Source organism: Ictidomys tridecemlineatus, chromosome 14 (genome assembly GCF_052094955.1).
Source record: "Ictidomys tridecemlineatus isolate mIctTri1 chromosome 14, mIctTri1.hap1, whole genome shotgun sequence".
Classification (NCBI taxonomy): Eukaryota; Metazoa; Chordata; class Mammalia; order Rodentia; family Sciuridae; genus Ictidomys; species Ictidomys tridecemlineatus.
In genome coordinates, this window is record NC_135490.1 from 13081307 (window position 1) to 13108536 (window position 27230).

At 55.9% G+C, this 27230-nt stretch overlaps 3 protein-coding genes across 8 annotated transcripts; 2 read left to right on the top strand and 1 right to left on the bottom strand.

The window, feature by feature from the left end:
- Positions 1-280: 280 nt before the first annotated feature.
- Positions 281-21063, bottom strand: Sftpc (surfactant protein C). Of its 5 annotated transcripts, XM_078030913.1 has the most exons (8): positions 20947-21063; positions 15028-15110; positions 5571-5788; positions 1974-2132; positions 1519-1641; positions 1171-1281; positions 671-814; positions 281-478 (listed from the first exon to the last, which is right to left on the bottom strand). In XM_078030913.1, exons 3-7 carry the CDS (start codon positions 5637-5639, stop codon positions 680-682), a joined length of 597 nt encoding a protein of 198 aa, XP_077887039.1. In that variant the 5' UTR covers positions 5640-5788; positions 15028-15110; positions 20947-21063; the 3' UTR covers positions 281-478; positions 671-679. The 5 variants fall into 5 exon arrangements, with proteins under 5 accessions (XP_077887039.1, XP_040149070.1, XP_040149075.1 ...); XM_040293136.2 differs by lacking the exons at positions 15028-15110; positions 20947-21063 and adding an exon at positions 8329-8439; XM_040293141.2 differs by lacking the exons at positions 15028-15110; positions 20947-21063 and adding an exon at positions 6044-6221.
- Lgi3 (leucine rich repeat LGI family member 3) lies at positions 8389-15768 on the top strand. Its single transcript, XM_005329305.5, has 8 exons — positions 8389-8951; positions 9799-9870; positions 10569-10640; positions 10965-11036; positions 11139-11210; positions 11932-12101; positions 12215-12379; positions 13609-15768. The coding sequence occupies exons 1-8, from the start codon at positions 8746-8748 to the stop codon at positions 14424-14426; spliced, it is 1647 nt and encodes a 548-aa protein (XP_005329362.2). The 5' UTR covers positions 8389-8745; the 3' UTR covers positions 14427-15768.
- Reep4 (receptor accessory protein 4) lies at positions 19897-23581 on the top strand. Of its 2 annotated transcripts, none has more exons than XM_005329304.5 (8): positions 19897-20437; positions 21205-21277; positions 21698-21774; positions 21867-21987; positions 22405-22518; positions 22885-23020; positions 23145-23299; positions 23383-23581. In XM_005329304.5, exons 1-8 carry the CDS (start codon positions 20406-20408, stop codon positions 23446-23448), a joined length of 774 nt encoding a protein of 257 aa, XP_005329361.2. In that variant the 5' UTR covers positions 19897-20405; the 3' UTR covers positions 23449-23581. The 2 variants fall into 2 exon arrangements, with proteins under 2 accessions (XP_005329361.2, XP_077887038.1); XM_078030912.1 differs by having other exon boundaries at positions 19897-20249.
- The last annotated feature ends 3649 nt before the right edge of the window (positions 23582-27230 follow it).

Below are 27230 nucleotides of genomic sequence, written 5' to 3' on the forward strand. Positions count from 1 at the left end.
CGCTCTCTCCCATCTCGCCCTCTCTTTCGGTCTCTCTCGCTGTCTCTGTCTCTGCCCCTCCCTCCGGCACACCACTGGAGGGCGCCTCACGCCCGTGGATGGCTCCCGGGTCCCTTCCTCACCGCCCCCTCTCCCCAATCTGGGATGGACTGAGTCCCCAACATTCTTGGGACAGAGGAGACACGGCAAAACCCCGACTGTTCCCCCAAGGCCCACCCCATCTCCGAGCCAGCCCCAGCAATCTGGACTTTGAAGGTGTCAGAAGGTACAAGTTGGACCCTTTGTTTTTCAATCAGTTGCTTTATTCTTTTGTGATAGGAATCCCCTGGCCCAGAGGAACCATCTCTCCCCCATACACCCCCACACACACCCCACATCCTCGCTCCCGTTTCTCCAGGGTCAGACCCTGGGCTGTGAACCAGAGCGGCTTCTCCCCTTTGGTTGCAGATCTTTCCTGCCTGGTTCACTGCCACAGATCCTGTGAAGCAACAGCGTTGTTTATCATGTGTGAGACAGAGCCCCAGGGGTGCCCACGCCTATGTCTTGTGAGCCTTCCCTCCCCTGAGCTCCCTGGACCACTGGTTTCTGGGCATCCCCAGTGTCTGGACAGCTGACATGTCCCAAGACCTTCCCGCTGCTGCTCAGTGCCCTGGCAGCCACAGTTGCTCACCTGGAAATCCTAGATATAGTAGAGAGGCACCTCTCCACACAGGGTGCTCACCGCCAGGCCCAGGAAGGCCAGGTCTCCTCCTGAGGAAGCAGAGCCTCCCTCATGCCCCTCCTCCTGGCCCAGCTTAGGGTTTGCAGGTTTGGCCTGAAAAGAGAACCTACTTTGGAATCTGAAAACTGAGTTTCTTTCTCATCATGCAGCCCTTTTGGGGGACCCCAGGCATGTTGGGCAGCCTCCCTAAGCCTCAGTTTCCCCACAAGTATAGTACAAGAAGTCAGAAGCCCACGGAGAGTATGTGGGCTCAGCTGAGGTCAGTACCCTGACCATGGGCAGCTAAGAACAGTAGGGAAGCTATGGTGCTGGTTGAGGGTACAAAGGGACACTCACCTGGCAGTCCAAGAGAAGCGGTGCTTTACAGGTGACAAATAGCTGTCACCTTAAACACTCCTCCCTGCAGTGCTGGGAGGGAGACAGACCACTCCTTTCACCTACACACCTACCTGTAGATTCTGGAACTTTCTAGTGAGAGCCTCAAGACTGGGGATGTTATCTGGAGCCATCTTCATGATGTAGCAGTAGGTTCCTGGGGCTGGCTTATAGGCAGTCAGGAGCTGGGCATGGAATGCTAGAGGTCATTTGGGAAAGTCCCTGCCTCGCTGGCTCCCTAACCCTGGTCCTCAGCCAGCTCACTCTAGACAGCACATAGGGAGTCACATTGGAGTCTGGGATTCAGGCACCCCAGGGAGGCAAAAGGGCTAAGGGAGAGGGAGAGATGGGTGCAGTGAAGTAGCACAGCTGGTTGGCTCTAGCAAAGTCTTGTCACTGGTTCCCTGGACTGGCATACCCACCCGCTGGTAGTCATACACGATGATGCCAGTGGAGCCGATGGAGAAGGTGGCAGTGGTACCCGCGTGCTTACTCAGGGCCAGGCGTTGCTGGGCTTCTGGTGCCCCAATGCTCATCTCGAGGACCTGGGGTTATAGTGTGGCATGACAGTCTTCTTTCCCCTCTCGGCCCTTCAGCACCCTTGCCTATCCTCAGGTTCCTTCACTCAAAAAAGAAATTCCTTCTTTCCTGAGAGCTCAGGGAAGGTGAGCAGAACCAGGTGCTAGAGAGAGGGAACTGGCTGTCACACTGGGGGACAGGAGCCTGCTGGAAATAGCTAGGTCAGGTGTCACCCATTCCCGTCTCTGTCCTTGCCTGCTCCCCCCCACTCCCCTGGGTGATTTCCTATGTGCCCAACCCACGCAGCCCCTCTGACCTGCCCTGTGCCCGCTGCTCACCCCATCCCGGGCCTGCTCACCATCTCAGTATGTTTCTGGCTCATGTGAAGACCCATAAGCAGGGCCCCCACGATCACCACAACGACAAGGACCACCACCACAACCACGATGAGAAGGCGCTTGAGGTTCACTGGGCAGCAGGGGATGCGGAACTGGCCCCGGGGGCCTGCTGAGTAGTCCTGACAAGATGGCAGGCAGGGAGAAAAGTGTGAGGTCGTGAGGATGTCCCCTCCCTGCCCTGCACAAACTGGACACACTCCCATGCCCTCTCAGGGCTGGACAGCCAGTGCTGTGGATCTACACAGGAGGCTGAGATCAGAGGAGCCTGCTGGGATGAGGTGGCCCACACTCCAACAAGCCCAGGTTAGAAGGGACACAAGAGAGCCTGGCTCGCTGCCACTTCCTCTAGACTCCCCAGAACCCCAGTTGTGGCAACCTCTGTTCCCCAATGATCCAGGCTCTTGCACCTCCAGGCCTTTATCCATGCTACTACTTCTTCCTGCCGCTACTCTCTCCTACGATCTCCCAAGTACTTAGTGGCTCTTCTCAGTGCTCTCTAGAGCCCTTTCCGATGACCCCTGTGGCGGCTCCCAGCCCCTTTTTATCGGAATTGTGGGCTTCCTTGTCTCTCTCCCCCAAGGACTCTGTGCCAGTGGTCTTGGTGTTCCCACCCTAACTTAGCATGGTCCTAGGCGGGTTGAGTGAATGAACATCAATGAAGAAACAGACCCAGGAAGGATGGAGGAGGCGGAACCCAGGACACATCTGTGCACACAACCACCCCCACTCACACAGCTGACCACACTCACTGGTGGGCTCTCCATCAAGACCTCCTTGCTGCCTGCATCCATCTCGCTGCAGGCCTTCTCCTCTCTTCACCTCGCAGTTGGGACCAGGTTCTTATATGTGTCCCACAGGGAGAGGGGACAGAAGTGAAGGGCAGGGTCCCCTGTTTGCGAGCCAAGCCCCCGGCTTTGAAGCCTGTTTGTTCCTGGCCCTCCAGAGCCAAGGTCCTGATAAGCCAGCTGCAAGAGCCCCCAAGGGCCCTTATGCCTGGCACATGAGTCCTCTTGGCCCCAGCAAGAGCAAACCTGGGTGAGCTGAGCAAACTTGCCCTGAGGCCACCTGCACCTCTTGCCGTGGGTGTCTTCCTGGCATCCAGCCTTTCATGCTGGCACCTGCCCATACAGCCCTGTGCTTCCCTTCTGTCTGCTGCCAGGGTGAACTTCTCCCAGCTAAGGGTCCCAGTTCCCAACAGAATTTCCCCGAGGGTAGTGATGGGCTCCAGAAAGCGGGCACAGGAGGCAGTGCAGGAGACCCAGAGGGGCTCTGCTGAAGGCAGGAGGGGCTTTGACATCAGTTGGAGTGTCCATCAATGTGCATTTTTCTAAGGGCTGAATTCCTGTTTGCTTTGCCTGCCATCTCCCACACATCCCGCACCTAACCTCAAACCGGCCCCCAGTCATTCATCTCCTAATTCTGGAGAATCTGTCCCCACTGGTGGAAAACTTTTCGTGGGGATAGGGCGGGGGTTATTCTTTGCTCTGGGCTGGTCTGTAAGCTGCAAGCTTCTGATGACAGATTGCATGCCTGACACTGCTTTCCTAGGCCAGGACATCCTTGTGCAGGGCTGAGTGTGGTCCCAATCTTTTGTCTTTGAATCAGCCCACACTGCCTGCCGGCTTATCACCCTATCCCTCTGGACTCCTTTTATATCCTTGGATGCTACTCAGCACAGTGGCACACTCCTATGGTCTCCCTACTTGGGAGGTTGAGGCAGGAGGATCCCTTGAGCCCAGAAATTAGAAATTAGCCTGGACAATATAACAAGACCTCATCTCAAAAACAAAATAGCCAGATGGACACAGTGGCACATGCCTATAATACCAGCGGCTCGGGAGGCTGAGACAGGAGGATCATGAGTTCAAAGCCAGCTTCAGCAATTTAGCAAAGCCCTAAACAACTTAGTGAGGCCCTGTTTCAAAGTAAAATATTAAATAAAGGCTGGGGCTATGGCTCAATGGTTAAGTGCCCCTGGTTTCAATCTCTAGTACCAACAAAACAAAACAAAACAAAACACAGCCAGGTGAGGTGGTGTGTGCCTGTGATCCCAGCAAATGGGGAGGTGGATACACGAGAATCTCAAGTCAGAGGCCAGCCTTAGCAACTTAACGAGGCCCTCAGCAGTTTAGCAAGACTGTCTCAAAATAAAAAATAAAAAGACCTGGGGATGTGGCTCCATGGTAAAGCAGCCCTAGGTTCAATTCCCAGGACCAAACCAACAAAACTAAATGTCCCCTGAGAGTTGTATGTACCCACATCCCACCCACTTTCCAGACCTCCCTCTCCTTCTCCCTGCCTTACTCTTACCCACTCCTGCTGCTTAGTGCACTAGCTCAATCTATCAGTTACTTGGAGCTGGACTCATTGGAGTTGGCCTCACCCTATCTCTTGGGCTCCCCTTCACTTGCTGGGCCAGGTGGTCTCTAAAGTCCTTAACTTTCATGAAATGTATGACCCAGAACACAACACCTCCTTTTCTTGGCCTGACTCTCTTGTCCTCCTACTCAGCAATCCCTCCTACCCTGCAGATGAGTTCCAGGACCCTCCCCAAATATACACCAAATGTGTAGATGCTCAAGTCCCTTATGTAAAATGGCATATAGCATTTGCTTGTAAACTATGTACATCCTCCTGTATACTTTGTTTTTTATTTTTTATTTTTTTGGTACTGGAGATCGAACCCAGTGGTGCTTAACCACTGAGCCACATTCCCAGCCCTTTTTTATGTTTCATTTAGACACAGAGTCTCCCTGAGTTGCTTAGGGCCTCATTAAGTTGCTGAGGCTGGCTTTGAACTTGCAATCCTCCTGCTTCAGGCTCCCTAGCCACTGGGATTACAGTCAGCCTCCCATATACTTTAAATCATTTCTAGATGACTTATAATACCTAATACAATGTAAATGATATGCAAAGAGTTGTTATACTGGATTGCTTAGGGAATAATAACAAGGAAAAAAATCTGTACATGTTCAGCCCGGACAGTGTTTTTCTCCCACAAATACTTTCCATCTACTTTTGGTTGAATTGGCAAATGTGAAACCCATGGATACAGAGAACCAGCTGCACTTTAACTCTAAAATGTCACCCAGGTTCCAGGCTCCCTCACACCTTGTCCCTGCTCTTTGACCAGGAGTTGGCCCCCTACTCTTCAGCCCTGGCAGGCTCCCCTGTCCCCAAAGGAATCCCTCTCCAGCTGGAGGGCCTCAGCCTCAAGGTTGTCCAACAGCATGGCATGTGAGCTGAGAGCCCCTGAGCCGCTAGGGGAAGAAGAGAGGGAAGGAAATGTTTGTTCCTACCATGCTCCTCCCACCCCCAACTGCCCCTTTAAATATTTGTCTAAGCTTCCAGCAGAAGAGTATCCTAGGATGAGTGGAGAAAGGGGAGGGGAGGGGGAAGGAGAGGGAGGGGGAGCAAGTGTCTTCTTGCTTGACCTCAGCTGTATGGAGGTGCCAGATGTAGGCGACAGCTCCCCCGCAGTGCCCACCCTGCTGCCCCCCAGGCTTGCTCTCCCGCCCCAGTTGTCCTGGAAACCTTGGGATTGATGGCTGACTCACACGCACTGGGCCCGAGCCAGGTGGGCAGCTTGCCAGGCCAGCAGGAAAGCCAAGGAGAACTGCAGGCATCTCGGGGTCCCTGTGGGCATCTCAGGGGGCCGCAATGTCTGGTAATGGGGATTGCTCTGAGCAGGTGCCATGAGTAGTGCCGAGAAAAAAGCCTCAGTTCTCTCCCAGGTCCTCTGTTCTGCTGCAGGTTGTAGCTCTCAGTTTCATGGCTTAAAAAAATAAAATAAAATAAAAAAACTTATCTTTGAGGGCTGGGGAAGGGTGCTGTCAAGTTTCATAAATGAAGTTCAGGTGCTGATACCACCTGGTAGAGGTCTCGGGCTCCTTGGAGGAAGAAGTGGGAGGAACATTTAGCTGGTCATCTACAGCCCTCAACCTAGACCCCCAGACCAACCTCTGTCTTCCAGGCCTATTCTTAAGCCATCTGAATGCCACCCACCCTAAAAGGCCAAGAGCCAAGGCACCTGCTCTGTGATCTTGCTGTCCCTCCTCTGAAATCCTCTCACTTCTCTGTTGTACCTTTATCTGCCACTTAGTACCCACATTGGAGCTTTTGTGTGCCCTGTCTTCCCAACCAGGCTGCCCTCCTGAACAGAAAAGAAGCATGCTTTCCTGGTGCTCCTATGAATCTGCCAAGGACAAGAAGCAAGCACGTAGCCACATGTAATTAATTATATGCAATCACAAGACTGTCACCAGACGGAGCAGCAGCCTCCTACTGGACAGTCCAGAGTTCTTTCCTTTGATAAGTGGTGGTCTCAGTGCTTCCACTGACAGCTATGAGACTCAGTGAGTCATTCTGCTTTTCTAGGTTTTCATATGTTCATCTGTGAAATGGGACTACTACTGCCTGTCTCCTCTCCCTCCCTAGGTCATTGGAAAGCTCCAATGTCCTCACTGATGTAAAGTCTAGTCATTATCATTATCATCACCTGCATCATCCCCCAGGGAACCCATCACTAGCTAAGCAGGACCTAGACTCCTCCTTTGCATCTGTGTCTGGGCTGCCCTCTGAGAGCTCTGGGTGATGGAGAGCCCCATGGTGGCCACCCTTCTGTGTGTGCCTCTCCGTCTCCTCCTCCCAGCTCCTCAGCTGCACGGGTTGGGACAAGATTCATTCTGCCCTTTGTGTGCTGGGCAGAGCTGTGCCAGGGACGGGTGGGGATCATTGCCCAGCTGCCCCAGCCACCCTCCCCACCCCCACTGCTTCCCCAGGCTGGCATGGGGACGGCAGCACAGACAGCTGGACACTGCGGCAAGTGGGTGTCAAGGGGCAGGGCATTCCTGGGTGGAAGAACATGAACCTAAGCTCAGAGCAGAGACATCCACCCTGCTGGCAGAGGTTGAGTTCAGATGGGGACCAGCAATCTCGGTTCCTACACTGAGGTGGACGGAGGACAGAGCTCTCGACTGAAGCCCAGCACTGACTTCCAGGTTTCTCTTACCCTGTACCCATGAGCTCTTCAGTCTCCCATCCTCTCTGGAGATGTCATGGTATAGAGCAGCAATGCTCAAATTTTTAGTTTCAGTATCCCTTAATATTCTCAAAAAGTACTGAGGACCCCAAAGAGCTTTTGCTTTATGTGAGTAAATCAATTGAGATTTACTATATTGGTATTTGCTGAGGAATTTAAAAACACTTATTTAAATAGTAAGGACAAACCTATTTGTGTTATAGCAAATCATGTACATTTTAAATGAAAATACCTGTATTTTTAGAAAAAATTTAGAAAAGTGTCACTGTTTTGCATTTTTGCAAATCTCTTTAATTTAGGGCTTAATAGAAGACACGTCATGTAATTTCTGGAAAATTCCAGGTACTCCTATAAAAGCATGGAAGTGAAAAAGGCAAATAACATCTTCTTGTTAAGAAAAGCGTTTTTGTTTGTTTGTTTGGGTTTTGTTGGTGTTTGTTTTGTTTTGTTTTGGTACCAGGGATTGAACACAGAGATGTTTAACCACTGAGCCACATCCCCAGCACTTTTTATTTTTTATTTTGAGACAGGGCCTCACTAAATTGCTGGGGCTGGCATCAAACTTGTGATCCTCCTGACAGCCTTCAAGGTCTGCTGGGATTACAGGCGTGTGTGCCACCACACCTGGCTACTAAAAGCATTTTGATCTCAAAGACTCCATGGAAGATTCTCAAGGACCAGTGGGCTCTGAGAGCCATCCTTTGAAAATTCATGGTGTACAAGACTGCTGTGAACTTTGAAGTTGGACTTCTGGTCCTGGAGACACACTTTTCTCATTTGTAAAAGGGAGTTAGCATCCTCTCTCTCTCAAGAGGGCTGAGGATTATGCCCAGTACACAGCACACAGTAGAGATACGGAGCTTGGCTGCTTTCCAAGCCTCAGTTTCCTCCTTTGTGAAACAAAGCGCCAGACAGGAACACATCCAAGGCACTTCCCAGCTCCTACAGGCTGAGGTTGTTCAGTGAGAAATGTTCCAGAATTCTACTCCTCCCCACTCCAGCTCCAGTGGCTACATTTCCCTCTTGCAGCCCAGACTCAAAGGCAATCTATTCGGTGGCGTGGGGAAACACGAGTACATATACAAGCACCCTTGAGCTTCTACTCTCTCATGCCAACCTAGATGTACATGTGTCACTTATGACATGCTTCTGAACTGTATGTCCCCTCACAGCCAAGACACACACGCAGATACACCGAGGCACATGGATCCTTGTACCCCAGGCAGAGACAGACGCACGGATGCGCATGTATACGCTCACACACATGCACTTACACACAGAAACCAGGGACCAGATCCAGGCAGATGGCCGCAAAGAGCCCTATAGGGCACACCGCCACCGGGTGCAACCACTCCTTCTTTCCGCTGCTCCCAGGCTCAGGCCTCCCCGCTCCGCCCCCGCGCGCGCCCCCGCCGCCCGCCGCAGTCCGCATCCACCCAGCCTCGGCAGCCCTCGGTTGCAGCTAAGGGTTCCGCGCAGCGCTCCCGAGCCAGCTCACGGGAGCGAGCAGGGGAGGGGACCGCAGCCGGCGCCCCAGGGCAGGACGAGTCCGCTGCGTCTAGTGGGCAGGCGGCCCGAGCTGAGCTGCGGTAGCTCGGTAGCTCGAGGTGACAGCCCGCCCGGGTGGCACAACCTGCAGGGAGCGGTGGGGCGCCGGAGGGGGGTAGCTGGAGGGAGAACCTGCAGGCGGCATGGCGGGGCTGCGGGCCAGGCGGGGCCCTGGGCCTGGGCTGCTGGCGCTGTCCACGCTGGGCTTCTGCCTAATGCTGCAAGTCAGTGCCAAGAGGCCCCCCAAGACGCCCCCCTGCCCACCCAGCTGCTCCTGCACCAGGGACACCGCCTTCTGTGTGGACTCTAAGGCAGTGCCCAGGAACCTGCCCTCCGAGGTCATCTCCCTGTGAGTGTCCACCTGTCCTTGGGGGTGGGAATGGGAGCAGGAGGGCAAGGACCAGTTCTCTGGAAGTGGATGGGGGAAACCCTGCTTTGCTCTTCAGAGTGTAAAGATCAGGAGGACCCCAGGGGTCCGCAGGGCTGGGGCTTCCAGGCCCAGCGGTACAGAGCTCTGCAGTCTTGCAGCCTCAGCAGCCATGGATGAAGAAAGCAGGAGTTTATGGTCAAGGGTGAATCATCACCACCACCAGTAGCAGTGAGACCTACTGTGTGCAGGGCTTTAGACTTGGTGGAAGGGGTGTTTAGATGAGCACTAGGCCCCTGACTGTGGTGTTACACCAAAGGCAGAAAAGGGGGAGGAGGGATGTCAGCAGGGGGAGAGATGACAAGTGAGAGTGCCCTGGGGTACCCTGGCACGCCACCAGGCCAGCTGCTGTGCACCCAGCTGGGCCAGCCTCACTTGCAGCAACTGGCCCCAAGGCTCCCCCCCCCCCCCGCCCTCTTGCCTGTGGGACTAGAGAAACTGCCAGTCCTTGAGAGCAGGATGCCAGGCCCCTCGCCCACCGCAGCACCCCATCCCTCCTCAGCACCAGCATGTGGGTGTTTGGATGATGAGGATGGTGCAGGTAATGGAACCTTCTCTTGGCTGAGAGCGAAGGTAAACCTAGGGTCACCTGTGCTCCTGAAGGTAGTGGGGGAGGAGTATGGAGAAGGAGGGCAGTGATTTGGGGAGGTAAAGGGAAGGACAGGTGCAGGTGGTGGGAGCAGGGCCAATGAGAACAGAAGCCACTGCTCTATCCACCTTCATGGGTCCTGCAGACTCCCCACAGTAATGACTTAAGTGTCCCCTACAGGACCCTCGTGAATGCTGCCTTCTCAGAGATCCAGGATGGAGCCTTCTCTCACCTGCCGCTGCTGCAGTTCTTGTATGGACAGGGCCTTGCGGAAGGGCGGGCGGGGGCACAGTAGAAGAGGACAGATGCTGGGCTGGGATGAGGGAGAGTGGGCAGTGCAGCCTTTGGAGATGAGGATACAGGTGTCCTTTTGCTCCTGTAGGATAGGCCACAAAAGGTGGAGCAGTCTGGGGTCATGAGTCAGAGCAGCAGGTGGGAAGGAGAACTAAGGACAGGCCGAAGCCAAGAAAGTGGGGTTTGGGGCAGGGACTTAGCTCCTCTGGAGTCCTGAGGGAACTGGGTGAAATAGCTTGAGCCAATGCCATAGTGGGCACTGGGGGTCGGCCTCTTAGAGACAGGGATTGGGGTTTGAAGAAAGAGCTTGAAGCTGAAGGAGAGCAAAGACAGAACAGCTGTCATCAAGGCCTGGAGCGGGCTGGGATGAGGGTGAGGAGCCAAGGAGGAGAGGTCACAAGGGCAGCCCCGGAGCCAGGTTGGCAGGAGAACTCGGCCCCTCTACCATTTTTAGGAGTAAATGGGAACCTGGGAGCTTCTGGATTCAGAACAGGCTCCCACTGGTCTTGCCATGCGGGTAATTCAGGGGTCCTCTGCTAGGCTCCTGAGGTATAGGGGGCAGGCTGCCAGATCTTGGGGGAAGCCCAGGGGTGAGACAGAGGGCTAGGGCAGCAGGCACACCCCTAGAAGCCCTGATTCCCTCTTTGTCTCCCCAGGTTACTCAACTCCAACAAGTTTACGCTGATCGGAGACAACGCCTTCACAGGACTGTCACACCTGCAGTACCTGTGTGTGGGAGGAAAAGGGGTGATGGGAAAGGAGAAGGAAGGAGGGAGCCCAGCCTGGGTGGGCTGGGAGGGGAGGTGGAACAAGAAGATGGGAGGGGGTGGAAGGCCAGAGCCCTTGAATTCTCCGAGCAGGGGGTCATTTCCATGCCTCTGCCTGCACCACTCAGCCTGATGCCCTATTGCTACAGGCTTAATGACACTGAACTCAGTGGAAGCCTGTCTCAGCTGGGATCTGGGTTGGGATGAGGGAAATCACTGCCCCAGGGGGTGGGGGGATGTCTGGACTCCTGACTAGCAGCTGAGGCAATTTCTCATTTTTTCCAGTTTCATTGAGAACAATGACATCTGGGCACTGTCCAAGTTTACCTTCAGGGGACTCAAGTCCTTGACACACCTGTGAGTACCCCACATGCATACACTCACTGACCAAAGCCCTGCATCTCTCTGTCCTTTGGCCTCTGTCATTATATTCAGATGACCCAGAGGTCTCTTTTGCAGCTCATTGGCCAACAATAACCTGCAGACGCTGCCCAGAGACATCTTTCGGCCCTTGGACATCCTGAGTGACTTGTAAGGCCCAAGTCCAAACTCTTCTGAGGATGCCACAGAGGGAGCACCCCTGGAGGGAGTGGTGTGGGAGTCAGAATTGGTCACAAGGTCTTGAGAGGCTGGGAGTGCTTTGGGTTCTGGGGGCTGAGGAGTGAGGCTGAGTTAGATGTAGACAGTAGCCTTCCAAATTGAGGTTCCTCAAGTCACCTGTGGGCCCTTTCAAAATGCACACGAGACACTCAGAGTGTATGTTTCAAAAACGTGTGTGTGTTTCAGTACTTGGAATTGTACCCAGGGCCTCATGCATGCTAAGCATGTGCTCTGAGTTATATCCTCAGCCCCCCAAAATATGCTTTTAAAATGAGTACATTTAAGTCCTATGGCATAGCCACAATCATTTATCATTATTTATACAAAAAAAATGAAAAGCCTTAAATTTTGGGTAGGCTGGAGGAACAGAAATGGGACATGCATTGTGCAGGCTGTCCACTGCACATGGCACCTGGCCAAGGAGGACAGCGGAGCTGCAACAGCCTACACTCCTCCAGCCAAACCTGTGCACATAGGGCTGCATCCTCACCAGGGGAGCCTCTCTCTCTCTCTCTACCTGGTGCGAAGCAGCCTGTGAGCAACCCCAAGTAGCCTTGACAAGACCTGCTTCTGAAAGCCTACAGGGCAGGGTAGGCAGAGCAGCTCAGAGCCCGTCCCCTCTGTGCTCTCCTGCCCTGCTCCCATGATCCAGGGACCTGCGGGGCAACGCGCTCAATTGCGACTGCAAGGTGAAGTGGCTGGTGGAGTGGCTGTCACACACCAACACCACCGTGGCTCCCATCTACTGCGCCAGCCCACCCCGCTTCCAGGAGCACAAGGTGCAGGACTTGCCACTGCGGGAATTTGACTGCATCACCACTGGTAGGAGGCAGGCCCCTGGCCCCACCTGAGTGGCCCACCCCACCCTGCAATATCCACCCAGTGGCCGCTACCTTCCTCCTCTGGTGCTGAGCCCACACCTCTTGTCCCTGCAGATTTTGTGCTCTACCAGACCCTGTCCTTCCCAGCAGTGTCAGCTGAGCCCTTCCTTTACTCCAGCGACCTCTATCTGGCTCTGGCCCAGCCCGGCACCAGTGCCTGTACCATCCTGAAGTGGGATTATGTGGAAAGGCAGCTCCGAGACTATGACAGAATCCCAGGTACCTGTGCCTGACCAGGCTGTGCGGGCCCCGGCTGGGGAAATATGGCAGTAGGACCCATGGTTGAGTTCCACTGCATTTGGGCAGGTAGAGGGATAGATGAGACATGATCTCTGCCAGGGACATCTGTACAGGAGGCAGATGAGAAGAGGAGGCTTTAAACACAATGCTCTGTGCAATCAAGAAAGGCCTACAGAGGGGATGCCCAAGCTGCCTCATTTTTTATTTTTTTTTTAGTACTGGGGATGGACCCCACAGCCTCATGTATGTTAGGCAAGCACTCTTGAAGGATGGAGAGGACGGTCAGAGGGAAAGAGGAGGAGGAGACAGGAGAGGCTGATGAGCTCAGCTTTGGAATCTGCTAAGTTGGAGCTGAGGTTTGAAGGCTGCGAGATACTTAGGAGAAGAAAAAAGAAAAATGAAGGGTGTTGTGGCAGGGAACCCTGTGTACAATGTCAAGAAGGTGTGCAACAGCTTTGTATGTGAGTGTGTGTCTGAGACCCTGCATCAGCTTCTCCAGGGAAAGGTGGGGTCTGGGTGAGGAGGAGAGTAGGTGAAACCGGATGGTGAGGTGGAAACGAGGGGCCCTACACCAGGTGAGCTTTGTGTCTGAGAAGGGTTTCGACGGAGCTGGTTGTGTGTACAGCACACATGGGCATTCATCCCTGCACGTAAAAGCCCTTCCAAAGGTGGGAGAATGTGCTTTCATGCACCACTGTCTAAACATCAAGGGGTCCTTTTGGTGCGCGTAGGGTTTCTCACCCTCCCAACTGGCCACTTGCCAATGAGGTAGTCTGGGTAACTCACTTTCTCTCTCTGAGCCACAGTTTTCTTCTATGTAAAATGAGCAAAACAATAGAGTCATTTTCTGTGTGATTAACGGAGGTAATATGTGTTTACACTTAGTGCAAGTGATTACACGCAGTAATAATCCAGAAATTGACATGTGGTTAAATACTCGATCAATATCTAGGGACACCTATTTTGTGCTCAGTGTTGGCTTATATTTGAACCTTGAGGGCAAGGGTGGAGCAAGGGCAATACTAAAGCTGACAGTTGGCTGTGGACAATCAGAAATGAGCAAGCCCTGAGCCCTGGGTGGATGATTCCAGGAGGGTGGCAGCACTGGCCCGGAGTTGTGGGGACTGGTCTTCCTTGATGAGCAAGATGGAGTGGGAGCTGCGGGGTCCACCTGACACTGCCTGACTCACCTCTCTCTGTCCTGACAGCCCCCTCAGCTGTACACTGCAAGCCAATGGTGGTAGACAGCCAGCTGTATGTGGTTGTGGCCCAGCTGTTTGGTGGCTCTTACATTTACCACTGGGATCCCAACACCACACGTTTCACCAAGCTGCAGGACATAGATCCCCAGCGAGTGCGCAAGCCCAATGACCTGGAGGCCTTCCGCATTGATGGGGACTGGTACTTCGCTGTGGCTGACAGCTCCAAGGCAGGTGCCACCAGCCTCTACCGTTGGAACCAGAATGGCTTCTACTCCCACCAGGCCCTGCACGCCTGGCACCGGGACACTGACCTAGAGTTTGTGGACGGCGAGGGCAAGCCACGGCTGATTGTGTCTAGCAGCTCCCAGGCACCTGTCATCTACCAATGGAGTCGTACTCAGAAGCAGTTTGTGGCCCAGGGAGAAGTGACCCAGGTGCCTGATGCTCAGGCTGTAAAACACTTTCGTGCCGGCCGCGACAGCTACCTGTGCCTCAGCCGCTACATTGGTGACTCCAAGATCCTGCGCTGGGAGGGTACCCGCTTCTCTGAGGTGCAGGCCCTGCCCTCCCGTGGCTCGCTGGCCCTGCAGCCTTTCTTGGTGGGCGGCCGCCGCTACCTGGCACTGGGCAGCGACTTCTCCTTCACCCAGATCTACCAGTGGGACGAGGGAAGACAGAAGTTTGTGCGGTTCCAGGAGCTGGCTGTGCAGGCCCCCCGGGCCTTCTGCTACATGCCTGCTGGGGATGCTCAGCTGCTCCTGGCCCCCAGCTTCAAGGGACAAACGCTGGTGTACCGACACGTCGTGGTGGATCTCAGTGCCTAGAGGGGTGCCCAGGCCTCCAGGTTCCTTAGGTTGGCGCTAGAGGCTGGGTGGGGGGGGCCTCTATGAGCAGCACATGTGCCTGTGAAGTTCACATGCGGCCAACCTGCTTTTGTGCCCCTATACACACACACACACACACACACACACACACACACACTCGTGAGCCCAGGCACACATCATGAACTAGCCCAGGGGAGCCTTTCCTCGTCAATGTAGTCAGCACGAGCACCTATGTATACACCAGGCACCCCAGCACCCAGGTCCTGTAGTATGTGTGCACATGTGGCTCCCCCACCCAGAGGCCACACCCCCTTTCTCATGCACATGATTGGTGGGTGGGGCATGTGGAGGAGAACACCCTCTTGTTCTTCGGCTTAGCCTTCCCGTGGGTGCTCCAGGTGTGTGTTTACCTGCTCCAACTCCGTGTTGCAACCCTGGCCACAGCCGTCACTCTTCCAGGTGCATCCACCCATGCTGGGCCCCTTCTGCATGCACACGTGGACACCGGCAGACACACTTGGTCACCCACTCCCACTTCCATGTATACACATGTCCAGGCGCGTGCGCACACATGCGGACTCACGCTGCCCGAGGGGCTCACCTCTGTTCCTTGCTTGGCACTCTTCTTAGAGGGGCCCACGTCACTGCTCCTCCTCTGCTCACCCAAGTGTGCCCCCCTTGAGGCTGGAAAGGAAAAGAATGGTGGCGAGCCTGTGATTCTGGTGTGGCCTCCTGAGGATGAAGCTCCTCTGCCCCAAAGCAATAACAGCAGCAGCGGCAGTCACCCCTGGGTTCTTCCCAGTGCCATCTACCCTCGTCCTGGAGTTTCCTTCTGTGACCTGAATGCCAGCTCACCTGGGGACTGGAAACTGCTGGGATGGAAGTTTTGTTTCTGCTTTTCCCTCTGTAGCTATTGCTTCCTCAGGCTCGGACTACGCTCCGCTCTCTCCATCTTTGGAATGTGGATCTGTACTGCGATTGCTCCTTGGGGCGTGAAAGAGCTGGCCGAGCCAGAGAAGCTGGGGCACCTGAGCCACCTATGTCAGGAATGGATCCTGGCTTCGAGCATCTCGGGGCCCTGGCACCCCTCCACTCACACAGGCATACCCCAGGACCACTGCCTCTCGGTGGAGGCGAGCAGTGGGCGTGTGAGGGGCCTGCTCAGGGTGCCTGGGAGCCAGGCTTCTGCTGCCCTCTGCCGTGCACTGGGAACAGAGCTCTGTGAGCCAGGCTGGAGGAGGTGGGGAGTGTCCAGATTGCTGGGACTCCTTGTGGCAGGATGCCCGGGGCAATTGGGGGCAATGCTATGATTCACTTGCTTCAAATAAAAAGTTCCACCCCATTGCCAGCTCTCAGATGTCATCAAGGTGTTTCGTTGGGAACAGAGCCAGGGCTGGGCTATCTGTCCCTGCTTCACCCAGGAGTCTGCATTGGCTTCCAGACCCTCTCTCTCCTGGTTCCCCTCCCTCAGAGAAGTGGACCCCCAAGGTCAGCTGGTGCTAGGGTCAGGAGTTCACGGCCATGACACTCAGGTGCTGGGCCAAGGTGACGAATCTCCTCCACCTGGGCTGACTCACAGCCAATGTTCCTTCCGGGAGATTATAGGCTTGGGACTCACTGAGACTTGAGTGTGTCCCTCTGTCAGAGGTCAGACATATGATGGCAAACAGTAGCTCAGCAGTCTGTCCGTCTCACCACCCGCTGCCCCCAGCTCCTCTATGAGCCATGTCTTCTATCGCCACCCTCCTCCCTATGTGAGGCATCCTGGAGTCCTGGTAACATCACTCTCTTGTTATTTAATCACCAAGTCTCCTCTCCATGCTTTGTCCCCAAGAATCTTCAGATGGGCACCACTTGTTGTCCTTTCTCGGCTACCACCTTGGTCAAGCCAGCCCTCCCCGCTGCTGTCGCGGGCCCTTACATGCCTCCCTGCCCACCCACTTCCCGCATCCTCAGTCCAGCCCCCTAAAGCATCCTTCCGTCATGTCCTGACTCCTGTTCTGGTGACATGTACCTGGCTTTCTGCCTGACATTGGGGTCCTCTGGGACCTCATCCTGACACACCCAGGGCTCTGTGGGCAGTCAGTGCTTCTCTCTGTGTCCGAGAATGGAGTTGGAGAGGCCATGACAAAGCGGGAGTAAGGGACGAGTTCGATGGGGCTAGGCTGGAAGTGACTCTGGGGGCACTAGGAAGATGGGGGTCTTGAAGACAGCACACAGGGTACGGCAAAATGGCGGTGGTGAATGACAGGGCCCCCCTTCTCCTTGTCACCTCCTTGCCACTTACGGTCTTTAGTGAATGGATGCCTTTTGCTGCCTTGTGTGGGTCCATGTCAGGACAACAGACAGGAGGGGATAGTACCTAGGGGAGACAAGGTCTCCTTGGGCAGGGGGTACCGAGCTGTGTCACCCTGGATAGGCCACTTCCCTTCTGCAGGACCTCATTAGCTATCCAGGGCTCCTTTGGTCTCTTATGTGTCACATATTTCACAAATGTGTCACAGGTCATCCACCCCCTAACTGATCACTCCAGGGAAGACTTGTGGACACGGGGGATGGACGCCAGGTCTGGAGCTCCCAGAGCTCCCTGACAGCAGGGAACCATGCAACTGCAGACGGTGTCGTCCGGCAGAACGTCCTCTGGGTTCTGCCATCAGGATCCCACATGTGTGAATTTGGACTCCGTCCCTCTGCTTGGTGTGAGATTTCAAGCAAGTCAATTGGCTTCCCTGAGCAACTTCTCCTTTTGCAGAGCAGATGAGAAAACTTCCAGCCCAGTGCAGGGGCACATGCCTGTATTTCCCAGTGACTCAGGAGGCTGGGGCAGGAGGCTTTGGTCAAGGTCAAGGCCAGTCTTAGCAACTTAGCAAGACTGTCTCAAAATAAAATAAAAAATAAAAAGGGCTGGGCTGTATTTACTACTCAGTAGTAGAGTGTGCCTGGGCTCAAACCATGCAGCAAAAAGCTGGACATTCAGGGACCAAGGGAGAGAAATATCTCCCATCCTTGGGGGAGTATGGGACGAGGTGTGGGGAGACTTACTTTTTGGAATCCTGATGTGGCCATTTGACATTGTTACTAGCTGAGCAAAAGCAGCTAGTAACACTCAGCCATGTGACTTTGCCTATGTGTCTCAGTCTCCTCATCTATAAAATAGGTATAATCATGATATATACCTGACAGGGTCATCTATGATAAAATTTAAATGCATTATATATATTAAGATATATAAGGCTCTTTGAATAGAGTATGTGGCACATAATTGTGATCTGTATTGGTCTGTGGGAATGTATGAGATACACAGGTGACTCTGGGAGGCATGCTTTGTGTGATAGGCAATATATCTTTGGAGAAAACCCCTGCACCCTACATCTGACCTTTGACTTCAGATGCCCAGCTACCCTGCTCCTGGCCTCACCCGCTATGGATGACTGGTCTGGGTTTCTACCTCCTCAAACCTCATTCATGTGCTCTTGGCTAAGCAGGCACCCCAGAGTTCCCAAACCTCATCGTCTCGGGATTGCCTGTCCTGCTTTTGCAAATGGGAAATGGGCCCTTAGCCTGTGCCTGGGAGAGGTTGCCAGGGACAGTGAGTCGAGTCTTCCAGACGCGTTGACATTGCGTTGACATTGCGTTGCCCAGCTGAAAGGTAAACATCACTTGTGACAGCCACTCTCTCCAGGGGAGAGCTCCCCCAAGGATGGGAGACATTTCTCTCCCTTGGTCCCTGAATACCCAGCTTTTTTGCTGCATGGCTGCTTGGTCACCTGCCCTGGGGCTCATTCATAAGTCCAGAGAGCTGCTTAGCAACCCAGTTTAACTGGGTGACTGTGTCAATAGCTCAGGACCAAAGGCCACAGAAATCAGAGTCCTGGAGATCCCCCAAGCACAAACATTGGGACCAGGAGTTGCCATGTAAGAGACCATTCCAGCTAGGTGGACGTAGATGGGCCAGGAGAGCTGTTCTTAGTGGATGAGCTCAGGCGTGGGGCTCCCGAAGGCAGCCAGTGGGGAAGGTGTACCAAAGGACCTGGATTCGCATGTGCCTCCTGAGGAATGGATGTCCCTTCCCTACTGTTTCCCAGCGGATCCCCTTTACCATCAATCACATCCTTCCTCCTTCAAGGAGACCAGGGATACTTTTCTCCTAAGAACCATGTCTGTGCCTCTAGCTGGATGGTGGCTGGGACTTCCTGATGGGATCCCTGGCGTTTCTTGTTCCTCCAGCATGGGATGGGGCTGGGGTGGGTGAACATGAGGAAGGCATCCGCCTCGGGAGAGTTTCTCCTGTGGGCTGGTTTCACTACCGGCTCTCACACTCAGCAATACCAATAAAATTGATGATAATAATTAAGACCATATAATCACTGTGTGTTTATTTATCCCCCAAAAGCCTCCTTTCCCTGACTCCCATCATTACCTACCCCATCCTTTTCATAGGTGGTGGGTGTTAACTATGGCTCTAATAAAAAGTGGTATGTGTTTCTGCTCCCTGGCCCCGGGGCAACTCTGCTCTCACCCTCTCCTCAGCACAGCACAGGGGGACACTGTTCTCCCCATTTTCAGAAGGAGCGTCTGAGGCAAGAAGCAGGTACTATCACAAAGAATGAAATCCCTCGTGGGAAGGTGTAAAGGCAGCAAAGGCTGCCTTCTTTTTAGAATCTTCTCCCTTCTTCCGATGTCCTCCTCTCTCCCAGAGGAACTTCTCCAGTTCCCTGTCCCCCTCCAGGGTCACTCACAGCTGGCCACTGTTGATCCCTCCGAAGACTGACCAGGCCATATAATTAGCGTTAGCCAGTAGCAAACATCACTGGGTGACGGCGGCCAAATGACTTCACCAAGCACATTTCCTAGATGGTAAAGGGGATCTTGGCAAAAATTAAGACTTCATAAAAGCAGTACAAAACCGCAAGCGTGGATGCTGTGGCGTTCCTAGGGATATCTGTATTCCTGACTCAGAGGAACAGATGGGATTTCAAACTTCTAGTGAAGAAGGTACATTAAAGTCGTGTCCAGGTGTGTGAGCCGTGGAAAGATGCCCCAGAGAGAACTGGATCCTTAGGGGGGTGACTCCCTCAGATTCGCGGTGCTTACTGACTTCGGTCTACAGTGGTGTAACACTGGAACTTTCTTGCGCTCAACCAAGAACCAAGTTTGCTGCCAGCTTGTGCCTGGGCTTCCAGGGTGGACCCCATCCATCTCATTCCCTATCCCATTTTACAGAGGGGAAAAATGAGGCGAGAAGGAAAAACATTGGGAGAAGCTAATGAAGAGCCGTGAGAACTTTGGAGGCCAGGTTTTCTTTGTCTCTCCCCCTTTCTGTGGCACCTTCCCACCGCCTAATCTTCCCAACTGGAGAGCTGCTCTACCCTGCGGCCCCACCCTCGAGTCCGGCTGAGCATCGCCCTTTAAGGGGCCGGCCTCTCACCTCCCTGACCTGGCTCCGCCCCTCCGGGGCCGCACTGCGCCTGCGCCGCGCGCCGGAGCCCTGGGGTTGGGCAGGACCCAGTTCCGTGCAACTTTCAAGTGAGTTGCAAACTCCGCCCCGGAGGCCGGTGCCGACTGCCTGCCGCGCTGGGACCGCGGCGACCCGCAAGAGCGTAGACCGAGACCCGGCTCCCCGGCCGGGGACCAGCAGCGGCGCCCAGCAAGGGCCGAACACCGGGTTCTCGGCGGCTGAGCTGGTCCGAGCCGCAACTGCAGCGCCGCGCGGCTGGGCGGAGGAGCGCGCCCGCCGGTGCCCGCTCCCGGCCGCTTCCTCCCTGCCCACCGCCTCCCCCAGCCCGCTGGTCTCCGGGTTCTCCTGGGTCTCCGCACCGCCAGGTCGGAGTCAGTGGGCGGCGGTCCCCACTTTGCCAGGGGACAGCGGGACCGACCCTCGGGTTCCTGCACCACCACTGAGCCCCCGTCCCAGCCCCCGCGTGAGCGCCCTCCAGGGCGTCTTTTGAGGGCCCTCCCCTCGTCCCCAAGGCTGTCAGGATGGTGTCCTGGATGATCTGTCGCCTGGTGGTGTGAGTATGGCCACTCTCAGACTCCTTCTTTCCCCGGGTGTCAGCCTGCCTCTGGGGTGGAAGCCGGGAACTTCCTGAGCTTCCTCACACCTCCCCCCCCACACCGCAAAGGTTAACGGACCTGCGGGCCTGCACGGGGCACCTGGGCACCGCGTCCTTGACCCACTCCTCCCCAGAATCCTTGACCCCAAGCAACCCTACCCACATGCTCACAAACACATTCTGCAGACAGATGCCTGGTGCTGAGGGCCACAGGCAGATCCCAGCCAGGGCAGAAGCAAGGTAATAGGCACACTGAGGGTGGGGAATCCAAGGGCCTGCTTGCCATATGAACAGTCACATGACTCACCAACCTTGCCTCAGCCTCCTCACTCAGTCTTACCCTTAACCTCTGAGTACTCCAGCGCCTGGCTCAAATATCCCTGTCTGCAGCCTGGCAGTGCCAGGTCTGGTGGCTCTGGGCCTGATTGCATATCCAGGGGAGGGGACAGCCTAATGCTCTCACCCACCTTGTCTGGTAGCTGTGTTCTCTCTCCATCATGTACCCATGGGCCACAGGTGCAGGCCTGGGCAGGCTTGGGATGTTTGTAAACAGCAGGGTGGAGAGGTGGCCTCCAGGGCACTGACTCAGGCACTGCGGGTTGTGCAAGCCAAGCGGGAAAAACAGGGCTGGTCCTGCCCCTGGCACCCCAGTAGGGGGAGGCAGCCACCTGTCAGGGTACAGGGGGAGCATGCTGCCCCTCACACTCCCCTGGTTGCTCTTCCAGACTGGTGTTTGGGATGCTGTATCCAGCTTATGCGTCCTACAAGGCCGTGAAGACCAAGAACATTCGTGAATATGTGAGCAGGAGAGGTGGCAGGAGGGCTTAGCTAAGGTGGGGTGGGATGACAGCCCTAAGGGGGGTTGGGGGTGTGGTGGGGCTTATTGAGGTGTGGAGGGTCTGAGCTGGCCTGCCACTTTTCCTGGGGCCCACTAGTGTTGCACATCCTGAGTGGAGTGGCGAAGGAAGGAATGGGCCTGTTGAAGGGGTGTGGAAGGAGGGCAGGCCATTGGGTGGCTGTGGAAGTGCCAGTGGGTGAAATGCACTGGGGTGGGCACAGGAATGAGTGGCAGCTTCGCAGAGGCTCCTGTCTAGCCAGGCTTGGGGGAATGCAACAATGCAGCGGGACTGGCTCTCTGGAATCTCTGGGCTGGGCCAGCCAGGGGCGGTGTTGGCACCACAGGCTCTGAGGCTGACCTCTGTGCTCTGTGTCCCACAGGTTCGGTGGATGATGTACTGGATCATCTTTGCAATCTTCATGGCAGCCGAGACCTTCACAGACATCTTTATCTCCTGGTCTGGGCACAGGAGTTAGTGGGCCAAGGGGCAGGGGTGTCCCACCCTTGGCCTGGCTGCTGGGCTCATCTTGCCCCTCTGTGCTCTGGCAGGTTCCCTTTCTATTATGAGATCAAGATGGCCTTTGTTCTGTGGCTGCTTTCGCCCTACACGAAGGGGGCCAGCCTACTTTACCGGAAGTTCGTCCACCCGTCCCTATCCCGTCATGAGAAGGTACCCTGGGGGAGGTGGAGAGGGAGACCTAGCGGTGGGTGTGGGGAGAGAGAACCCCAAACCCCACTTCAGGATGCAGGGACATCTGGGTTCCAACGCCAGGGCTGCTGCTGTTTGACTTTGGGACCCTGACAAGGCCTGGCCTCCTTGTCTGCCGGGCTGACCAAATGGGTGCAGTGAATGACCAGTGGTGTGAAGTGCCAGCTGGAAGTTGGCTTGGGGGTGGGGAATGGCCCCTCATTGAGGTGTGGGTGGGGGGGTGAATGGGTGGGGAAACCTCACTCTTGGTGCATTCTGGGCCTTTGTGACTGCGCATACTGGGTCAGGGTGACCAGAAGGTATGACAATCACTGGTGGCTTAGTCTGTGGAGGCAGTCTCTGGCTGTCCTCCTGAGCTCTCCTCCCCCGGCTCTGCAGGAGATCGACACTTACATTGTTCAGGCCAAAGAGCGCAGCTACGAGACAGTGCTCAGCCTTGGGAAGCGCAGCCTCAACATTGCTGCATCCGCTGCTGTACAGGCTGCCACCAAGGTGCTGTGGGCCCCAGCCCCCTGCCCCACCCCATCCAGCTTTCTGCCAGGGAGGCGAGAGGTGGCAGTTAGGGCTAGGGCTAGGGTGCCAGGACAGGTGATGAGGTGCAGGAGCAGAGCTGGATGTGCAGACCTTCCTGGCTGAAGGAGCAGGAATGCTGCTCCTGTGCCGGTGGCCTTAGTTTCCTGTTTCTGCCAAGTGGCCAAGGGCTGAAGGCTGCTGAGTTGCTTTCAGTTCCGAGCCCTGTGCCCCAGGGATTAGCTGCAGGGTGGCCCTTCACATCCTTGGGTGACTTCCCTACTGAAGCCCCTTCCCCCCAGAGCCCCGACCTTTGCAGGTGACGCAGTGCCTCCTCCTCCCTCACAGAGTCAGGGCGCACTGGCTGGTCGCCTGCGGAGCTTTTCCATGCAGGACCTGCGCTCCATCCCCGACACCCCTGCCCCTACCTACCAGGACCCCCTCTACCTGGAAGACCAGGTACCCCGCCGGAGGCCACCCATTGGTGAGTAAACAGAGGGACTGGGAGTCATTCGAGAGTGATGGCCTCCCCAGGGCTAGGGACTTCTGGCTTGGTCCCAGGCCTTCAGACTGTGCAAATGGCCAGGCTTATTTCCCCCTCTCTCCAGGGTACCGGACAGGGGGCCTGCAGGACAGTGACACAGAGGAGGGGGGTTGGTCGGATACCGAGGTAGTCCCCCAGCCACCAGCGCGGCCCCGTGAGAAGCCCCTGAGCCGAAGCCAGAGCCTGCGTGTGGTCAAGAGGAAGCCGCTGGCCCGGGAGGTCGGTGGCAAGGAAAGTGTAAGGGTGGTGGGTGGGCCACACCGCAGCCCACACCTCCCACAGTATACCTGCTCTCTCCCCAGGGCACCTCACGCTCCCTGAAGGTCCGAACGCGGAAAAAGACTGTGCCCTCAGACATGGACAGCTAGGGTCTGCGGAGTCAGCCCAGTCTTACCTCAGGCCCTGCAGGTGCCGGGCTAGGTGCAGGGCTCCTTTGGCTGCACACTGGCTGGCCTGCACTGGCTACCTGGGTCCCACCCCTCCTGGCTCCTGCGTTTGCCTTAGAGCCAGGGCAGAGGCTGTGCGTCCTGCTAGCAGGACGCACCCACGGTGCCAGAGCTGGCTGGGCCCAGGGTTCTATTTATTGCCTTCCTCCGCCCTCTGCCTTCTCAGGTATGGGACCAGAGCCCCCCAAAACTGCTACAGATGAAATCAAAAGCCCACCAGCTGTTCATTCCTTCCTGTCCTCCAGAGTACTGGGCAGCCTGCTCCAGGCCCCGGGTGTGTGCCTTGCTGTGTGTTTCGTGTTGTGAATGAGGTCAGGCTTGTGAATGTTTTGATAAATAAATACTAAAGGTGTTCTGCTTCTCTTGATTATCTCCCACCCCTCCCTCCACACTCTAAGTCATATAGCCCAGTCAGGCACGGCCAAGGCCGAGGCCGAGGGCACACAGTGCCAGATGAGACCGTATTGACAAGTAGTCCTGCGGTGTCACTGCTGTCATGAATGAGCTCTTGGAGTCTCTGAGTCCTGGTGACCGCGAGACCTAAAGAGGTCTGAAAAGAGGAGCCAGGATTGGGCCTGGCCAGGAAGCTACAACCATGGAGGAGTGGGAGTGAAGGTGTGGAGGGGGGATGTTGGGGGTAGTCCTAGGTCCTGAGCTTGGGGTGGGGGTGTCCCACATCACCTCCCAGTAGTTCCCCAGCCACTAAGTTCCATCAACAGGTACCTCAGGGGTAGCTTGCATTGTGAGCAGTGGCCACCAGAGGGCAGCAGCTGCCGGGATCTGGGCTGCCCCCAGCTTCCAGGTCAAGGAGGGCGGGGCTGGGAGCCTGGCCAGAGCCTCGCCCTGCCGGGGCCTGGCTGCTGGCGGCTGTCCGCAGAGACGATGCGGAGCTCCAGCGGGGCCTCCTCTGATGGCCCTCCCTGCTACTTGTGGTCGCTGGTCTGTGGCCCGCCATCCCCGGAGCTTCCACTGCTCTCTTGAGACCAGGCTCTTTGGCTGGGCTGGCTCTACGCCACCCCCTCTGATCCCTGGGACAGCCCTCCTGGTGTCACCACTGTGACACCCCCTGTCCACCCCCACGCCTGCTCTTCCTTTCTGCTTTTGAGTAAGCAAAGAGGTGGGTGAGAGTGCTGGATGAGGGGCAGGGGAAGGGCTGAGGACTTGGATGGCCTGAGAGGAGGAGGATTAACTCTTGGTGTGGGATCATCCGGGTTTTATTTGGGAGAAAGCACTTAATCTCCTGGGGTGCTTTAGCTCCTCGCATGTGGGTGCTCAGTGGCTTCCTAGGTGGCCTTACCTGGCACCACCGTGTTGTCTAACCTCATTAACTCATTCCAAAAATCCGTACTGAGCCTCTACCAGGGACCAGCCATTTTGCTAGATTTGGTAGGGATGCAAAGACTAAGGTCACACAGCTAGAGTGTGGCTAGGCACACCAGAGGCTGCTTCAAGCCCCCGACATATTAATTTAATCTTCGCCCCCGCCCTCTCAGAAGGTTGGAACTATTGTTATCATCTCCATTCCACAGATAAGGGGGGAAAAAAGCACAGAGAGGACAAGTGATTTGCCCAAGGTCACACAGCTAGTAAGTGACAGAATGGGACTTTGAGGCAGGCCGTCTGGCTCCAGAGTACTTAATCACTATGCAGAACCCAAGTAAATGAGCTGTTCCTTGCCTGGGAGGCAGGGAGAAGGAGACTAACGTGGATGGAACGTTTTGCATGCCTGACCTTGCACTGGGAATTTCACAGGGATTGGTTTCTTTGAATGCTGCCAGCCACCCTGTCGGGTAGGGGCTGTACCCATTTTACAGATGAGAAACGGGGATCTGAGGGCTGCAGCGGGTGGTCCACAGTGGTGCTGCCGGGAGCTGGGGGCTACGCCTCCTGCTGCAGGAGCCGCAGAGGCAGAAGTGGAGGCAGCCTCTGCAGACCCAAACCCAAAGAACAAATGGTGAAGGGGCCAAGGAATCGGGGGCTCAGGAGAAGGGGCTGGGGGAGGCCGAAGTGCGGGCATTTCAGGGGCTGGGGCTTCACCTGCCTGCTCCCAGGACAGTGCTCCTCCCAGTGGGCAGGTCACACGGGCCCTCCGCAGACTTGGTGAAGCTTTCTGTGTTCCACTTGGTCCCGGCTCTGCACAGCCGGCCGGTGCCCACTGTCCCCTGGAGTGCCCTGTCTCCCCAGCCCACTGTCCCCTGACTGCTTGGGAAGCGCTCCACAGGCACACCCTGCCTTGTCTTGCTTGCTCCTCTGGGCCTCTTGCCTTTCTGTTCTTGCATGTACTTTTCTTTTCCCCTTGAGCACATTGTATTTTCTCCCCTACTGTGTTGTGACTTCATGAAGAACAGACATCTTACTGTTGTATTCCAGCCCAGAACAAGTGGTTTAACCGAAGTGAAATATTTTTGTGAGTGTGTGATTCAGTGGAGAAGTGCTGCTTATTGTCTGACTTCTGCACTCAAGTATCACCTCTTCCATGAAGCCCCCCTGATTTTCCCAGGGCAGGATTAGAAACATCTTATAATTTGTTAACCTGTTCTTCTCCCTAGTAGTCACCCTACAGCCCCAGCATAGGGCCTGACAGCTAAGCAGCCTGAAAGAGTGTTACTAGAAGAACAAATGCAGCAAGTGACCAGAAGCTCCTCCAGGGCGGGAGTGGCCTTGTGCTTTGGTCTTTGTGTCCTACGTCACCTGGGGGCTCACCAGGGTCTCCATGACATAGGTGGATGGATGGCTGACTCTAGTTGCGTGGGTCACACGACATCCTGGGGTCAGAGGGGAAGGAGTGAGAAGTCCAAGTTCTAGGGCATTCCTGGTCAGCCATACGCGTGATACCAAGGCTCGGGCACTGAGTACCAGTTGGGCCTCCCTCAGAGCCCAGATGCCCCTTGAGGACCACCCATCACGGCCACCCCTGGATGGGGTCCCTGTTCCACCCTTCAGCCCTTGGCCTGGGCTCTCGGGGGAGGGTTGTCAGTACTGTCACCTGCCCACACCCCCCAGTCTGCTTGCCACCAGTGTGCCTGGCAGGATCGGGGCTGGGAAGGGACCTGAAGCCACCGAGGGCAGCCCCCTTAGCACCCTGCCCCTCTGCTGGGTCCTGTCCTGGCCTGCTGCCAGGGCCCCTCCCTTTCCTCCCAGTTCCTGGGGGCAGGTGGCCCTGGATTCTGGTCTCCCCTGCTCCCTCTGCCCCACCTCCCTCCATCCCTTGGCCCTTCCAGGTAGCTCTTCTACCTCCTGCCTCAGCCCACCCTGTCCCTCTGGCCTGTGGCACCTCTGTGTCCTGGTCCCCTTCCCTGCTCCGTGTCACAGCTCACTGGCCCACTCGCTGTGTCTTAGCCGTCACTGCGGCAAGCTCGGCCTCTACACCCAGGCAGCCCCCGCCCAGGTTGAGCAGGGGAGTCCTGGTGGGCACCGTCCTCCACCAAGGGATAGAGGGGACGAGCACTCAGCCTCTGCGCCCATCCCCCACTGGCACCAGGGCCTGGGGGACCCAGGAGCTGGGGAGGGGGTCAAAACCTGGGCTGAAGGAGGATGCCCGCTGCCGGGGGTCCTGGGCTCCAGAGCTGGTGTCGCTAGGCCTGAAGTTCCTGAGCCCTGGGGCAGAATGGAGGCTCATTTGGGGGGTGGGTGTTGGAGGAAGGAGGAGGGCCCCAGAAGAGGAATTAGGTCAAGGATGTGGGTGGGTGGGTGAGAGGGGGGTG